An 18797-nucleotide genomic window follows, 5' to 3' on the forward strand; every position below is an offset into this window, starting at 1 on the left:
ACCACAGGGAAAAATACAGCAAACGAACGAAAGATGATCGGAGTGCGACTTTAAGCATTAATTAAGATGCATCCTTAAAGACTTACTGGGTTTGGGGCAAAAAAGATCAAGCAAAGAGGAACAAGAAAGCAGCCAAGTAATAGTTTTACAAAGTAAGATGTTTTGTCTGTCTAGGAAAAGTCCCTTCAATTCTTCGGGAGGTGAAAGTGAATGGCAGTGGTAAACCTTGAGTAATACGATTAAACCTTGGCAGCACACACCAAGATGATTAACTTATTCTCTCCTCTCTGTATGCCCTTCCATGTTGCTTCTTGCATTTCTGTCAAGCAATCAATAAGCTATTATAGCACCAAAGAGTGGGGTAAATTAACTTAAGATTTCACCTGCAGAGTTGGCACTATAAGCTAATCCCATTTGCAGGGAAAAACCGCGACTGGATGCAAGGCAAGGTCCGAAGAATGTCTGCTGCCAGATAATAGTGCTTATTCACAAGATCCTCTGAGTGAAAGTAAAATTGATTGCGAGACTTACATAGAAAGAAGTTGTATTAGAAGCAGACTGGAGCAAAAAAAGAAAAAAAGGAAAACAAGTGTTTAAAAATGGACTGAGTAACTGTCAATCCTCTTGTATTTAATGCGGTTGGAGGGCAAAGGGCTCTGCAAAGAAGGGCTTCCAAAAGTTCTCTATGCAAAGCTGTCAGATGACAACAGATCACCGAAAGAGAGCCAAAGAATTACTGACAGTTTTAAATCTGATACCATGAAGCAATGGGTGTGGGGGTGGGAGAGATCTGAAACAGAATAGAAATGTCACCCCCAAGCCTGACAACAGCTCTATAGACATACAATACCAGGCCTCACTGAGTCAGATGTCAGCTATTTCAAATTTACCCACATTAACACTGACTTCTGTGTAGATTTTGAATGGGTGCTCTTAACTTTTCTCCTTTTTACACATGCCGTCCCCCTGTCTGCCTATTGTCCAACTCTTTGCCAGTATATGATTACACGGAGACCCCTTTGTGCCTGCGCCACACCCTGCTTTGAAAGGTCACACAGACACAAAGAGGAGGTGAGGGTGTTTCTATTCTTTTCACTGCTTAGTCAAGCACCTCTTCTCCTTATGATCCTAATTAGACTATTGTATATGTTTACAGAGTCTAAATAGAGGGTGCTCCTCATCCAGCTGCACCATTGTGCAGCAAACATTCTCAAATGTTTAATCCCTACACTGCATGATTTTAACCCAAAACTGTGTCAGTCGCTTGTTTCTTTCCTTTTCAAGTGATTCATCGTTTATGTACCTTTAAAAAAATAAACCCATTCCTCGGTGAGCAATTATGATAAATATATTGAACTTAAATGGCAAAAAATCAGAAGATCCACATCATGAAAGTAAATATCGATAAAAAAACAAACTATTTCCACAACCATTTTTCCCTCAACTGGTGCCTTAAGGATCTGGCTAGATACTGCATGAACCAATGGCATTTAAAAGACAGCGGTTTGCTATCACATCTTCCTTGTTTGCACTTGTAATTGACTGAATTCAGAACTGCAGTTATCCACACTCAGCAACAAAAGGGCCTGTCTCATTTGTAGTTAGATAGCATGGGGCAGATCATTATCAGTGTTTGGGTCTGCTTACTTCACCAACTCTTGCTGCCTGTCATAATGCAGCCTCAGCAACATGCTGTAGCTCTGCTAACAGATGTGCTTTTTTTCCCCTCCCAGTTTTTCCCTTTGCTCTCCTTGATAAGAGTTTGGAGAAGGTAGCTCGGCTGCCTCCTTTTTTTCAGTACATTTTGGCTTGATATTTTGTAAGACTTTCATGAAAAATAAAATTATAGAGAATAGAAGTTGTAAGGAGAAAATGCAGAAGAGACATCTGAAGACCAAGGGTGCACTTGTGCCAGGCAGTCAGAGATATGTAAATTTATCATAAAATATTTTTTGCATGTTTTGCCAAGATTCCCTTTTGTTTTGGGTAATGACAGCCCTGGCCTTTAAGAAGTCAAATTGAACCAACAATTGTGTTCTAGTAGAGTTTAAAAATGTTAGTTGTATTAGTTCTTTAAACTTTTTTAGTGATCAAGTGGTAGTAATGTCAGAATTTGAATACACAATTTTTTTTCCATATCTCTCCGCGTGGAGGGATAAATGTAAAAAGACAGGGAGAAGCCGTAGGGAAAGGGAAGAAATACTGATTCAGCCATAGTGTGTTCCAATATTCCATTGGAACTGGATTCAGTTCCATTTTTTGTCTCACATTGATATTTTCTTGTTACATTTGCTCTCACTAATTGGCTAGCCTGGGACCAGAGTCGCAAATTTCATGTCACCCAGTGATGCAAAACCAATAAAGAATCCTTGAATTATCCTGTTTTTTTTCTTAGGGATTATTTGTCAGAAATGACTGAATACATTTTGTAGACTAATTACATGTGTAGGTTTAAGTTAAGTGCATCTAAATGTGTCTAAGAACAAGTGTCGAAGTATATTAAAAAACAGCCTATCGGTCAAATGTGGTTTTAGAAAGCTTAGCAACAGAAAAAATGGAGTAACTAAAGCCAGATCTAAATATCCTTCTCCTCTGACTGCAGTTTTCCAACTTTGGAAAAATAGTGGCTGAAAATCCTCCAAGTTTTCCTCTCCAAGCACCTTAATCCTCTGTAAGTCCATCTTCTCGGATCGAGGAGCATGATAGAAGGTTTCAAGTTTGGGCTTAACTACGTTTAATACCCGTTGCATGTCCTGAGAAGAGAGCACCTCGTCATATGACTAGATACCAAAAACCTCTGAGGAACATAAACACCCACACATACATGCTGCCCGTTTTGGCCCACAGGAGGGGCTCAGACCAAGAGAAGATTACACCTCACAGCTAAAGTAATACCCAGGCCTCTGCAGATGAAGTTGAGATTAGGGAGAGTAGCATGGATTCAGCCGTGACACACAGCTTACACATTTTACACACGCTAAAGGCACAACTCCAGCAAACAAGTGTATGTTTTGATTTTAAAAAGCACGTATTAAAAGACACTTGCTTAAAACTGAAAGCATGAGGTCATGAAAGAAAAATGTGGATAGTTTTGAAGAGGATAGAAAGTTAAAACACTTTACTATCAGCACTCTCTCTGAGTAGCTGCACAAGACCACTGGACTCAAGAGCCTACATGCAATATCTTATCAGCTCTAGACTAGTACTTCATAATGTTAATATCATACTTCACTGTCTTAGAACACAGCACCATTCCTACTCAAGCTCCTGTTCTACCCTGTAGCCAGAGTCAGGGATTACCGAGAGAGCAATGAGCAGACAAAGAAAAAAGATTGTAAAGTTGCATCCAGACACAAGAAAGTGCAAATGTCCCAGGAACTTTGAGCTATGGCTCTTCATGAGAACAGATGTGTAGCAAATACCTTCAGATAAACAGAGGAAAGTAGTTAAAGTGGACTCTCCATGTTGGCGTTCCTTTTCTCACTAACATAGACAAGCTATTTCCTACATGACTCATGCACTGGGAGGAGAACAGCACTATAAAACGGCTGTAATGACTATATGAATGGCATTACATTTTCCATTTCTCAATCATAGGACAGATCAATCATTTACCACAGTAAAAAACTAATTTTTGTCTTGATTGACAGTGAATTTTACTAGCTTTATTTAGCACTGAAGTTGGTCATTTTATGGTAATATTCCTTCATGGGTTTCCTCTGGTTTCTGGATGCACATAATTAAATGCAGAATATATTGTTTACTCGAGAAAAACAAAAAATTCTGTAGAAGTTTTGGAAGACTCATCTGATTTGTCTTTTGTGCCCCACAAGGTCCTTAAAACAGGTGGAGCCAGAAAGGATTGACGTGCATTTTTTACTGAACAGCTGCCCCGTCAGCGTTTTTAACAGTAGACATTGTTTAACTGAGCCGTGTACCCATCCTGGCAGACGGATGGATTCAAACACAGACACATACTTGCACAGTCCTCAAACACAGGAAGTCATGCCTCTTTCAAAGTCCTTTTGCGTGTGTAAACCAGCCTCTGACTCTGCTGGGTGTATGTTGTCTTTAGGCTTGATGCCAGTGTTTGCTGTAAAACTGCACAAAGCCCCTTAAACTCTGTTAAAAAGCTGCCCTGCTTCTCTGTTTTGACTCTTATCTGCTGATAGGCTTCACTTTCCCATGGTAAGCACTTTCAGCTCTTGGCCCACCAACCAGCCAGTAATATTAGTTTTAGTGGGGAGGGCTGGGTGTGAGCGATTTTTGGCTTGCATGTTTATAAAACAAATCTCTTTCTGAAACTTAATCTGATACTTGACAAATGATTAAAAGAACGATGAACATCTTTTTCCATTGACTCCATGCCACCGCCTTAAAGCGGGAAAAAAATGTCAGGGTTAATCTGTCGGATGATATGTGCGTGGAATATGTTAAGTCAACACAAGTTAATCATCAAATGCATTAAATCAAAATGACCTACATTTTTTTTTTTTTAATAATTGGTCAAGTTTTATTTTAATAGCCAATCAATATCAGCATTATTTTTTAGTATAAACCAATATGCCCTATAGGTTTTGAAACCTTAACTTTATTTGTTTTATGCAGCTTAAAGTGATAAGTACAGTAGTTGAGGAAACATTGGTAAATATTGGATCAACTGGTAAGTGGTGTATACTTGTACAGCAGTTTTTCTACCTTCCTTGAAAGCCCACAGTGCTTTACAGTCACAGTTTCATTTACACACTGCCTAACACTGGCGCCAACCTATAACCACCAGGATCGGTTCAGTGTCTTGCCCAAGGACACTTCGATACATAGGGACACAGGCAGGACAGGGCCCAATCCTGCAATGGTCCAATCAGAAGTCAACCGCTCTACCATGGCCTAGAGAGGTTTATAACTTATAAAATAAAAAATGTAATCAGCCCTTTCCAATAGCTAAAAAGTAAAAAAAATAAAAATAAAAAAAACCACCCTGCATTTCAGTCTAAAAATAAACTCTAAATTCATCGCAATGTCTTGACTTATTACACAACAATTTATTTCACAGGCTCCCTACCCTGCAAAACATTTTTCGACTGCATGAGACAGTATTCAAAGCCACACACCCACTACCAGGTTTCAGCATTATGGGAGAGGTCGCCGTTCCAACAAGAAACAGGCTGGAGCGGGGGCTGCAGAGGGTTGGTGGTGGGGGGAGCCCATGGAGCCCATGCCTGCGTGTTGACTCATGAAGCGGACCCTGGCTGTGACGTTTGCCACAATTTGCTGCGAACTTCCCAGAGACAAATAACTGCCACAGAGCTGTAACACGCTCTGCCTCTATGAACTGGCAGCCTGCCAGCTCACTCACTGCCACTTCTGCTGGGGTTTTACAGACTGGATTTCTTTTTACCCCCCTCTGCTTCTCATTTTCAAATTTATATCCAGAACTTTTGAACGTTTGCCTGATAGTGTATATGTGTTGTTGTTGCTTTTTTTTTGGTTTCTTAAATATAACAAAAATAATCAACAAATAATAGTTTATTCAATTACAAAAAAATAAAATCATAGAGAATACCGATTGTGTAATACTTCATTCACATCGGGCTCATTTGTGCAAGGAAGATGCAATTTTGTTCACAAAGTGTTGCATATCAAGAGGTGGCTTTTAATGTGGGATGCTTTGAGATGAGCAATTACAACTAAAGAACGCTGATCGTACTGTCAACAAAGCTGACAGACCTTCTCAACAGCAGGAGGTAATGCTGATTCCCTCAGACTTTCAAAGGCAAGCCAACAGTCCCCTACGCAGCAGATGACTTGAAATCTGTTAGGACGAACCCCTCCGCTTTCAACAATCCTGACGCCGTGACCTTTCCCTCGCTAACCAGAGAGTCTGCAAAGCCAGCTGCCTGTATGTGGTGACAGAGATTTTACAGCAGCATCAGAGATCAATGAGATTCTGAGATAAACGTGGCTGACCAGAGCTAAATGCAGTGGATTGAAATTCAAGTAAACATCCTCTTGCTTCTGCTGTTAGCGGCTGCAAAACATAAACTCTGCCTCTGGAGGTAGGCTTCTGTGTGTGAATGCAAGGAGCTGCAGCCAAACTCGTGCAGTCGGCAAAGAGCACTCCGCCAGGCCACTAGACAGCAGGCCCTGAGGTTATCTGCTGCTCAAGTGGAGCAGTGTGCCATCCATTACCTTGGGTTACTATCTCCACAACTAAAGGCTATTCATAGAACAAGTGGCCTTGCACAGACAACCAACCTTGGGAATCTTCTGTGACATAGCTTTAAGGCCTGTTCACACCGGGACGAATTTCGCCGTCGATTTTCGCCGAAGTTTAACGCCTCGTGACTAAACAAAGGGCACCAATGTGAGTGTGCACACCGACGTGAAAAAACGCCACGCGCCAAAGCGTCAAAAAAAAAAAGCCTCGGGTTCGACCAATGAGAATGGCGCTATTGCACACGTGTCTGGAGCTTCTGAAGTTACAGTAAAACACAACTTGGGGGCGCTCTAACACAAAACTGCCTTGCTGAGCACACATACCAGCGAAGAAGATAGACGTCGCGAAGAAATAATGACGGAAATTCTAAAATATCCCCGAACCAAGCACCAGTTGGAGCTACTGGTGCTTGAAATATTCATGTTTTCTTTGTATTATTCTGACTAGCGCGTAAATACTTGCTCTCTTCTTCTGAGTGAAAAGCGACTTTAAGAAGCCTAAAGTTGTGCAGCGCCACCTTGTGTACAGGAGTATTTCTGTTTACATTAAGCGCCATCTAATGTCAGGGAATGAAATTGCATGTTCGCTCGGCTCATCGTCAGCGAAAATCGCCTGGGTGTGAACACAAAAAACGTGGCGAAAAACGCTGGCGAATAACGCCTGGCGAATATTCGTCCCGGTGTGTACGGGCCTTAAGGTATAAAACGCAGAGCATCCTCCTTGGGTTGCATGTTTGGTTGTCAGTAATTTAGAAGGAAAGCTCACACCTTTCTTAGAAATTATATCTATTGTACACAAACACACACACAAAGAAATTAAAAGCTAAATGCATTTAAATGTCTTTGTGGGAACCTATAATTACCGTAGTTGGATTTCTTTACTTTACTTTACTCTTTACTAACCTCTAACCTTGTTGGTAACATGTAAAAAAAATACAGTATTACTCTGCTACACATTAGCTGTGTTAGCATTTTTACAACATTCAATATTGTATGTAACTTGTAAAAAAAAAAAAGCCCCAAACAGACTTGACAATACGACAGAGTGCTGTATACCTCTCAAAATCGCTTCTTCATCAGTTAGCACAATCAAAATGAATCCACAGATAAGGAGTTCTTCACTATTAGACGTGTTATTTTGTGAAATAAAAATGAAGGCTTTTAATTGTGCCTTATATAGTGTAAAATATGTTAATTTTAGATATTTCTATATAGTTCTACATAGCTGTTTAGTGCAGAATTTGTGGATTATTAAACATATTAATGCTAAAGAAACAGTAACATTGACTGTTGTCCAGTCTTGAGCTATTCTGAATAAATAGGGAAAACACCACTGGAGGTAAATCCATTAGTCCAGGCTTTGGGATATGAGGCCGACATAGAGAGATTTTAGGCTATACTGTACATTTGGTTAATGATAAACCAAACAATCTGGGTTAGCTCTCCTACTTAGGCAAAGCAAGACTTGTTGAAACTTGGATTATATTAACAATCGCCATTGAGTAAATGAAACAGTAAAAGCCAGGCCTTAACAATAACATCTCTGAGAAGTTGTGCTTTTAGCTTTTTAAGTGAATTCATTGGAGAGGGACAGCAGAGCAAAGTAAACACAATGAAAAGCATGACTTCCTTCTTTGGAGTTTTACTGGCAAATGAAAACCCTGAACTGAGTCTCCATAATGTTCAACTCATGGCAGTTCAGCCTGGCACATTTTTTTTAATGTTAAAAATAAATCCAAGATGCTTTATGACTTCATATGAATCAGGTGTATGACATTGGATTTATTTGCACTGACATCTAATGTAGGCTGAAAAGAAAAGTCAAGATTTTGGGGGGGGTTTTCTGCCGTTTTTCACGGGTTGGGTTCTCTCCTGGTTGTTCAGACAACATAATTATATGTAGTTAAGCATGAGCTGCAGAGAGGGGAGAAAAAGACACCAGCTAAGATGGACGGAGAGAGTGTGCTGGAGCATGGTGGCTTGTCATTATTGGTCTTTTTGAACCTTATACAGAAAAAACAGACCAAACTTGAATGTAAGCCAGTGCGACTCATGTTTCCTTTCGAAGAGTCCCAACCATAAAATAAACATTTCTTATATTCCATTTAAGAGGAAAGATATGTTTTGGGTTAGGATGTGTGGAAACCTTTTTAAATTAGCCAAGCTTGTGTTTACATTTATTTAAAGTTGTCATTTGTATGCTGCTAATAATGGCTGGGACCATTTCACATATAAAAATAGAAAAAATGAAATTACAAATAAACCAAATATTTGGAATTTTCCCCCCATAAATGAAATTTTTAAGGATGCATTTTTGTTTATAAAGCTAAGGTAAATCTATCTGCACTGATTACTGTCTTATATCTTGTATTACAAACTGTCAGAAGCGGACAGCATGTGTCCAGTCCAACATGGCCACACACTTCACAGACATTCACACCTGTACACATTCAAGCACACACACGTTCCACTCTTTCTTTTCCCATCTTGATTAGATTACAGTGCAGGAGTTGGCGACAGCCTCTGGCCATGCTTGAGGAGCGGCAGATATCTGAGCCGTCGTCCTCAAACCTCACTCTCAGCCAGTCAAGAGAGAAAAGAGATGATATATCTGCAGAGCTGACCCGCAAATGAAAGCTCCCTCTTAAGAATCATGTGAAAAAATGTATAAACGAAGGACCCAACTTGGAAAAATAGCTAAAAGGTTTGAAAATCCTATTCAATTCTTCGACAGTATACCACCTTTCCACTGCTGGCTTATAAGTTTACTGAAGGCTTGTTGAAACCCACAAGCGTGTTTATCCACTCTGATCTCAGTAAGTCTGCCATGGTCCTAAATAAAAGTGTCACCTCTACTTTTGAAGACAACTAAGTGGCCCTTTTTTCTGCATAAAATCTTGAATCTAACCATGTGACAAAAAGCTGTACCAGTTTTAACGCAGAAAGGGCTTTTCCCATTGTTGCTCCCTGACCACCTACCAAGGGCTCTTTGGAAAAGCATTCACCCTGGAATGATCAGACCACTTCTCCCCCAAAGCTCCACAGGCCTGTACAGACCATTGGGCCAAACATACCCTGACCAACTCCTGAGAGATTATCCAACTCAATGAACACATTGAGAGCAGGAACACTGGACGTAACTGGAGCCTACTATTCAGCTACATCTAACCCCAAACTCTCCATTCACTCTGACAGCAGAACAACGAAGAACTACAAAGACATGCTGCACTTACTGGCTACTTCCAGCGAGGCATTGTGACTCACTGCTTCACCCAGATAGTTGCGAGCAACGCAAACGTAGGAGCCTTCATCAGGTTTGCTTCGTCGTCCGTGGACAATGCGCAGGAAGAAGAGGGAGCCACTTGGAAGCAGCATGCGCTGAGAGCGGGGATTGTCCCTATCCGTTTCCACCCGTTCTCCATCCTTATACCACTCCACCGTTGGGGTTGGCCGTCCTTCTGCTTTACAGTTGAGTGTGGCAGGCTCCCCTTTGGAAACGATCAGGTCTGATGGGTGCTCTACAATCCTAGGTGGGGTGTCTTCTTGCCGCAGACGAGATCCTGAAAAGAAATTTTACATTTGAATGTTAATAACTATATAGATCTAATCATCTGACAATGCAGGTGCACAAATTGTTATAATTGATAATACCCACAAAAGAAAATGTCATCAAATCTTTACTGTCAACATGTTATATCATGTAAGCTTACCCTAAAAATGCTCTTTGAACAGAGGAGAAAAAAAGGACTGCAAGGGAACCAAAGCTTAATTTTTTTCCTATGTGCACAGTTCTGTTCGCCTTATGCCTCCTTAGAAGAGTCTATAAGGTGCTGAATAAATATTGCATTGTCATTTTTACTAAGTTTTAAGACTTCCCAGTTATTAGTAGCATATTTTTTGGACAGAGCATCAGGATGTATTCAGACTGGAAAATCCTTTGTTTCGGATAAAGTCCACTTAATTTGTTCCGGATCAAGTCCCGAACCTCATGTTTGGTTTTATAGCATTGTTTTTAGGAAAATTCTGTTAAGGAAACTACAAGGTTACTTTTTAGGGTGATGTCACAGCAGCACCGCATGCATGCATATCGAGACACAGAAAAGCATGTAAAAAGCGTGTTCAGCTCTGTTAAAATAAACATTCTAACCAATAAGGACTCTGACCCTTTTCTCTGTTAGACAACACAACAATCATTACTTTGCATTTTTCCGCGGTTCATCAGTTGCTTTATTCCTACTCTGTTTACGTCAGCTACAGTGGCTGTTTTAGTTCAGTTGTTTTGCTCCAAGGATGGATTGTATTCAGACTGAGAACTCTCAGAACGAACTACAGCTCAGTCCGAGTGGAAACAAATCAAGACCACTTCGAAAGATGGGTCCGAGTGCTGTTCTTGGTCCCGGACATGGGTCAGCTTGGACGTACTCAGACAGAAAATTTGTTCCAGATGATCGGGGGAAACAAACTCTGGTTCACTTAAATGTGTCCTGTCTAAAAACACCCTAAGAAAAAAAAGAATCTAAGCCGCACTGGAAATATAAGTCTCACTTTTAGAAGAATATTTAGAAGCATTTATTCAACAAAATATGGGACCAAGAATGAACATTTAATCTTGAAAAAGAATAGGTAACAATAATCCTTTGAATTCTTTATCCTTTCGCTTTAGCACTACTTTATCCAATCCTGAGGTAAGACTGACCGGCACTTCTTCTGTTGTTTTACAGGAAATATAGATACGCTCACCTTTGGTGCCCTCTAATGATTGTTGGTATTTATTTATTTTTTAAAATCACATTCAAGTCGCACCCCCGGCCAACTATGCAAAAGACTGTGACTTATACTCTGACAAATATGGTAAAGTATAAGTCTATTCAGTAAGTTAGATGCTTAATGTGACGTTAAGAAGCTGTAGCTAACAAATTTGCTCCATGCTTGGGGTATTTCTATAAACTTTTAATGACCTGACTACAGAAACTTTAAAAATTTACGGCAGTGGATCCATGAAATCTATTGTTTTTACAACAGTGTGCTTTTTAAATCTAATAATCAAAGTACATTTAGTTTTTATACTGGTCCAATCTTGAGGTAGTAAAATATAAAATTTGAATTAAAAGGAAAGATTTAGCCTATGCAAACAGCAATGAGAAAAACTAACCAATCAGAGAACAAAGGCGTCCTTTAATTAAAGTCCAAAGAGCTACTCCAGCAATCCTTAACAATGAAGCAGTGTGACTGCCATTTCTCAGATCAAACAGCCAAAAAATTATAGGAGGAAGGCAACTATAAACACGAATAGCGCACCTTGAAGGCAAAAGGGAAATTAAGAGATGAAAAGATAAGATACAGCTCCACCTCACAGCATTTTGACAAAGCAACAGCGAGAGCAGAGATTACACCACTGTAGCAGTCAAAGCAGTGTCAGCAACAGTGCCAAAGGGTTTAACACCTCAGTGCTATCTCTGGTCATTACAATCCTTCTCTCCCTGACCAGTCAGCTGTGGCTATCAAACCTCCTGCTTTACATGCAAATTAGTTTCCTGTGGTAATTCCTGAAGGGTGGGACAAAGAGCTCTTCCCTGCACATTTTCTCAACATATTGCCCAGTATAGGCCTTTGGAGCCCATTCAGCACCAATTAAAGACAGCCAAGTCTAATTGGAGGCACAGACCCGCAATTAATTAACCCAGTATCCCGTGAACTAGCCACACTGACTCGTTTTTGTGTGCCATCCGCCCATCCCCCACCCTTTTTCCTGAAAACCTGTGCTGAGATGGCATCTTTTACTGGTCACCACATATTTCAAGTAATGTCAGCATAATTAGTGACAGCTCTGTGAAAAGATTAATCACTTCAGTGCAAATGTCTGGTGTGGTCAATGAAATATAATTAATTCAGCAGCTCAATGAAGGACATCATGAGTCTCTTAAGCTTCATATACAGTAATGAGGATCTGGAGGTGTTAGAACAGAGAAAAAGAAACATTTATTTGACAGGAAGACCCTGGACATCAGCTCACTGGAATCAGTTGTTATATCAAGCACTGGACTAAAAAATTAGACGTATATTAAACAATCTTGACAAAGGCCATTTTCAAAAATACTTTGTAATGAAATATAAACATTGTGGTGTGATAAACCCTCTACACTGCTGCTTATGCTTCTATTCACTGGCATTTCCAACCTAGCGCTATTTTCTAAAGTAATACTAAAGAACTACAGAAAAATATGAATGTGAAAATTCTGGCTGGTACAAAGTGAGATAACAAAAAAAAATGTAGCACTGCGCACAAAACCCTCTGAGTGTTTTATGTAATGAAAAAGATGTTTGTGGATTATTGCATTCCTTTGACAGAGAGTGAAACAGATGGGGAACTGGGGAGCCACATATCAAGTCTTTGGTGAGATAAATTAGTCTACTCTGTGGCACTGAATAAAGTCTATAAAAAATACATATCCTTGCCTTCTGGCTATTTGAGTTGTCTAAAACTCAACTGAGCTAATTAACCTCCATTTGCAGCCTGCTCTCATCACAGTATTTTGAACCTACAGACCTTGTTGCTAACAAGGCTCAGCCCTTTGGTCAGGCAGAGCTGAGCTGACACGGTACCGGCCTATTACCATCCACAGAGCTGCACCCTACCACCGCCCTTCACCAGAAAAGTTAATATGTTTTATTAAAGAGGACTTTGAAGAGCACTGCTCCGATCTGCTGAGCCTGTTCCCTTCCTGATTTAGAGAGCTCCTCTGTAATTTCAAAACGGTCTGAAGTTTGGGGTTTTATAGAAGACTCATTAACTATTTAGATGTGGTCCTTTGCGAGGAGAACTCTGCAGTGAACTGGGTTTGATCAGAAACTGTTTACACACGATAATTACATGGAACCTGAATGATTAATCTACACCGTGGTACCTGGTAACAACAGAGTTGCTAAGAATAGGATGATAAATAGATTTTAGTCAGCTCATCTAATTAGAATAGTGAAATGCAGCTAATAGATCAAGTATTTTACAGTAGGATTTGCGTATTTTAAAATACTTTTCATACCAATCTTTACAGACACTTCGAATGACCTCTGTTACTTCAGCTCCATTGCCCCTCATCAGAGGTAACAAACCTGGGATTATTTTGTCCAAGACAAGAACAGGCCAAAGCACTTCTCTATAAATGCAATATTCTTAAAAAAATTTAAAAAAAACACACACACAGACGGACCACTTCCTTTCTGCATTCGAAGAAGGCCAAATCTGAGACAAAAAAATCCAACTGGAGTGCACACACTTTTACTGAGCCAAGATGTTCACGGTGTCTTCCTCACTTTATTTGAGTTATCTAACCTTCCCCTTCCCTTTTTTTCAAAGTGGTGCCCTTCCTTCCTCTCTGCTGCTTTCAAACACACTCTGCTACTTTCTATCCCCCTCCTCCCCGCCTCTCCCCTTTCAGACAGAGAATGTGTGATGAGCTAATGCAATACACAGCTTCACCAAAGGGAAGCTGGGACTTCTACTGCGAGGATCTGATCGATTGGTGCCTGAGGCGAGATTCTCCTTCTCCCTCTCGCTTGCAACAGCACTCTGTTTCTTTTATCTCATTTGCCCCTATACACACACTCACACATTCACAAAGCTAAACTACGCTTAAGGGAGCCTTTGCTCGCTGTGGAGGTAATTAAAATAAAAACAATTCTCTGAAACTTTTTCTCACCTCGCAATTTCTGTAATAAATAAAGCCTTACAGCAATATGGCGTAAACTGAACCGAATAGCCTCAGATCCATCCGTAGAGCCAATGCAGAGGTCCAGACCTAGACATTGACCCTTGCACTGCGTGCATGCTTGGATTCATGAGGGCCTCTGGGCATTTGCTCCCTCTCAAATCCAGACTATGAACCTCTCCTGTGTTCGATAAAAACAGTATGATGATGAGATCTGTTGTGGTTTTCAAAAAGCCAATGTCAGCTGGATCCTTCAGCATACTTTGGACAGGCTGCTTGCTTTTTATCGACTCATAACATGCCTTAGGGCTGAACTTGAATTTTGGGACTTCAACACGAGTCCATGTTCCTGTTGTGAATAAATTTAACATGTTGAACATACTTCCTCAAACTATTAGAAAAAACAATATGGATCAACCTATCTTATAACACATGTTGAAGGATGTTGCAAAAGAAATGTAACAGTTAAAAAAAAAAACAACAAGAAATTAACATTTTGTTTGTAAAAACTGCCGCATTATAACTCGAGAACATCTTTCATCACAGCAAAAGACCACGATCTTAACTGCTGGAAAAAGCATCAAAGTTTAAAAATCTCCAGCTCTGGTGCTAAAGTGCTGTCTTGGAGTGAGATCGATTGACTGAAAGCAGAGAGGAAGACCCTCCAACATTCTTCAGTCTTAGCAGCTTGAAGACCCGATAAAGCCAGACATGATTAGTTCTGTCACAGACAGGGTCATGGCTTCAGTGCAGACTCTTTGCCCCTTCTAAATACAACCCTAAAGGCAATATTGACACTAATTACTTTTCTTTGCCAGCATTCACAAAAGACATAAAAATGGAAATAAGCTGTAAAGCATTGGTAGAGACTAAAAACAATTAGCTAGCTCAGGTAATCAGTTCAGGTCCAGTTATTTCCCTGACTTTAAAAATGAATGTGCCTTTGTTTGTGGCAACTATTTCCATAGCGCCTATCTTGGCAGAGTGTGGGAGAGATGAACAGAGCCAGGCTCATGCCCTTTACCCAAAAGCACCCACAGGGAATGGGAAGAGTAAAGCAATTTAGATCTGCTGTCGCTGTGGTCCCCTGAGGTGGGGAGACGAAATAATGAATGTACTTCCTTGAATGATCAAGCAACTTCATAGTGCCTTGCTGTTCAACAGACCAAAGGATCCCAGCCAAAGAATTCATTTGATTACAAGAGCAAAACAGCTGTAAAATTTAATTTCCACCATAAACACGCCCAAGGTCATAGAATCTCACAGAGATATTAAAACTGACAGGTGTTGTCTGAGACAAATCATCACAAAGCACATCAGATGACCAGATAAGCAAAGCCAGATATATGAAACACGAATCTATGATAAGGGAGGCCAAGAACAGTAGGTCACTCCCTATCTACAGTCACATTAATCTATGATTAGGGGACTTAAGAGGGATTTATGGCGGAGATAAGAGCAGAGGGTGTGTCCCCACAGGGTGGGCAGGCGGAGACCGAAGCAATGCACACTCAGAAGGGAGGCCGGCCAATGTAACGACTGAATGCAAAGGAAAAAGGCAGCCTTCTCTGTTGAACTAGAGAAGATAACGAAGAGAGGGCAGAGATAAGAAAGATAGACTGCAACAGGGAAAAGGTGAGGTACTGTACTCCTGATGATCGGATGACATTAGCAGGGAAGTGAAACTAAATCTTTCACCATTTCAAGCTCACTATCCCACCATGGAATGTGCTGCATGAATGACTTTCCCAGTTGCATCTGATCAAACCGGATTTTATTGTTACACAAGGCTATCACTTACACTCCTAAGAGGCAGGATTACAGCCCCGTGTGAGAGTGTGCACGGAGATTTAGAGGTGGGGTGACGGAGGGGGATGACGGATATCTTTATGACCTCCTTCACTCCCCATTTCTTTGTCTACATTTACTAAACAGCATAGAGTATGGTTACTTGGCTTGAACTGCATTAAAGCAAGCTTAAGAACAGAGATCACTTCAACAAAACTAAACCTGTATCCAATTTTTTGGGGGTTATTAGTTGAACAAAGCTTTGACTAAACATGTTTCACTACACAAATTAAAACCAACCAGAACTACATAAAACCTGGAGCAACACTGCTGCAGATGTCCACATCGCTTACTTCCCTTTGGTGAAATATGACTTTTGCAAAAATGTATACAACCACAGTACAAAGCTCCTTTGTCACAGTTTGGCTAAGAAAGTCTAAAAAACAAGTTGAAAACTGTTCCTCTTCAATCAGCAGTTTCTCCAGTACCTCTCCAATACATGGGCTAATCCTATTCCAAATAGCATTGAAGGATAGGTCAACTGGGAAAGCACAGTGAGATAAAAGTAAGATGAATGACTTATTAATTTACCAAACTTGCCTTGGTTTTCAAGTTACATTACCAGGGCCCGCTTAATTGCTCAGATGTGTCAGAATCACTTTTATAACTGTTGCTGCCTTTGATCATCCTGTTGCTCATTTGTCATCTGCAATAAAGAGATGAGAACCCTGCTGAGGACAGCATTAGCAGCTCTCTTTGCCCTGCACAGACCAAAGGTTACAATCATAAGCTGTAAGGTTCTGGAATGCTCTTTCGTTTCTGCTCATCAGGAAAAAACAGTGCAGTTCTTAAAGGCTGCAGCACCCAAGCCCCAAAGTCTTGACTGTGTCAGCTGGGAAACAAACCCTGGCTCTCTCCAAGCAAGTCAGGCCAAGCTGGTGGGCAGGGAATGATACATAGCATTCCTCTGGGAGACTGGGGCCCATTCTGAGCGGCTTCTGTTGAAGGCTTTTGCCAAATGGATTTGACATGTTTGGAAAACACCTGACAGAAATGCAGCTAATGTAGGAGTTAATAAAGCTCATAAAATGCTCAAAGACAACAGGGGATTCTTTATTTAACTTGTCTTTTATGGGAAGTTCATGATATGGCATAATAAATCAATATTGCTGGAAAAGCTTTACAAATGTACCCTGTTTGGTAAATTTACACAGACTGCCAGCAATAAATCAGTGGTGAATGAATGTAAATAGACCTAACAAATTGAAAGTCTATTACACAACTGTACAACACAGACCCAAGACACAGACTTGTGGATGAGTTGTTGCTCGCTCTGATGTCAATCTACACACTGAGTGTCATTAGAGACAAACAAAAGCTGTCAGACTCAGCAGAAGGCCATAAGGGCAACCTCCATTCCTGCAGGATGAATGTAGTTCCTTTTTTTTTGATTGTATCAATTTTCAGGGACAAGGAGGAAATCTGTGGTGGAAAAGGCTGTGAAGCTTGTTAGGAAGCTGCCTGTCAAATTGGCTCTGGAGACCAGGCAGATGGGCTGAACGGAGCTGGGTGGATGCAGGCGGAGAGTCAGTCTGTCTCACTGACTGTATGTCAGTCTGTCTGGTATCTATCTATCTATTCACAATGTGGCGGTTTAGGCAAACTCACTGGCTCCTCAAGCTGACCTGGCACATTCACTGTGACGACCTGCAATGAAAACCCAGCCTGTGTGTCTCATGTACACCGGTGTCAAGGATGTCATTCCTGCAACAGAGCAGGAACTCTAGGAAAGGGGCTGTAATTAATGAGGATCCCAGATGCTGGGCTGAGCTCCTCTGGCTTTTTTGTGTAACATGGCCAATGCTGTGAGCATGGCGGAGGATTTCAGAAATGAAGCACAGGGGAGTGAGCGTCTGCAATTACCGGTACCTCTTGTTTTCGTTTTTTCCTGCATTTTAACTTGTAATGAGGTCTGACCAATGCAGTTTTAGTGATTTACAAAGCCTTTCAACAACAGCAAGACAGCAGAAATGAGGGTAATTAAATACAAGGTAGATTTATTGTTTCCACAGTGAGAATACTGTAGTTTATTTTTGGGAGGGGAAATAATAAAGTTATATATGGAAGAAAATAATTTGAATAGACTTTTAAAAGCCAAATACATGTTTATTTGAGGTCATACATTTCATATAGAGACTCAATCCAATAAAAAAAAGGTTTTTGGTGTTTTTAACATGTTTCCCCATGATGAAGCACATATGTAAAGAAAATTAAGAATAATACTAAGTGTTTCTTTATTTAAATTATGAGTTTCTGATTAACTACTGCTGCTCTGCAGAAACTATGCCCTAGAAAACCACAGTTTTTTTTTATTATTTTGCCTTAAAATGGCAATTGAAAGACCACCAGGGAATGCTTTGAAAATAGATCAAAAGATGATCGGAATGGGACTTTAAAGAAGGGCAATACAAACTCAGCACAACTGTCAAATTTGAATTGTATTCTACTCAGTTTTTTGCAGTCAACAACAATGCAGTACGGTTGTCAAGTCTTTACAACGTCTTCCTCTTAAATGGCTTATTTCTGTTCCATCAAGGAAGGTTATGAAGTCTAGTGGGAAGTAGAGGTAAGGTGAAGGAGGGGCTGAGGGGCAGCGAGGGAATTAGAGAAACCAGCAGCACACTCAGTTGGCACAGGCAAGCCACAGAGAGAGCAGCATGTGGGCTGGCAGCCAAGAAAAAGCTGAGCTCAACTGTGACGCGAAAGCAGGCAGGGGCAAATGTGTCTAAAGAGCATCTAATGCTTTTAAAATGTTATTTATTTGATAGCAGGAGTGACCTGGGTCCAGTGTTGGGCCAAGGTTGTATAGGACCCCTTAACTGCCTAAATACAGGTTGTTCTAAATGTCCATCCAAACTCATATTATGAGGCAAATCTCAGACAGCAGGGTGTTAAAAGGGATTTTCCTTTGCAGCATCCGGTAGAGGCTATGACGTTTATTTCTGAGTTCTCCAGTCTGATTCCCTTTCGGTGACCTTCCGGTTATGAATGGTAAACACATCTCAGGTTCTGTTAGGAGTGCTTGCA

The 18797-nt window shown here is 40.6% G+C and overlaps 1 protein-coding gene across 6 annotated transcripts in view; it reads right to left on the reverse strand.

Moving 5' to 3' along the window:
- The window catches only part of robo1 (roundabout guidance receptor 1), a 247701-nt gene that overhangs the window by 114649 nt on the left and 114255 nt on the right, over nt 1-18797 (reverse strand). For all 6 annotated transcript variants that reach the window (XM_023961823.1, XM_023961822.1, XM_023961827.1 and 3 more), the window contains one exon: nt 9450-9776. In XM_023961823.1, coding sequence (XP_023817591.1) covers nt 9450-9776 — 327 coding nt within the window. The remainder of the gene's footprint in view (nt 1-9449; nt 9777-18797) is intronic.

The sequence above is a fragment of the Oryzias latipes genome, chromosome 13 (assembly GCF_002234675.1).
Source record: "Oryzias latipes chromosome 13, ASM223467v1".
Taxonomy (NCBI): domain Eukaryota; kingdom Metazoa; phylum Chordata; class Actinopteri; order Beloniformes; family Adrianichthyidae; genus Oryzias; species Oryzias latipes.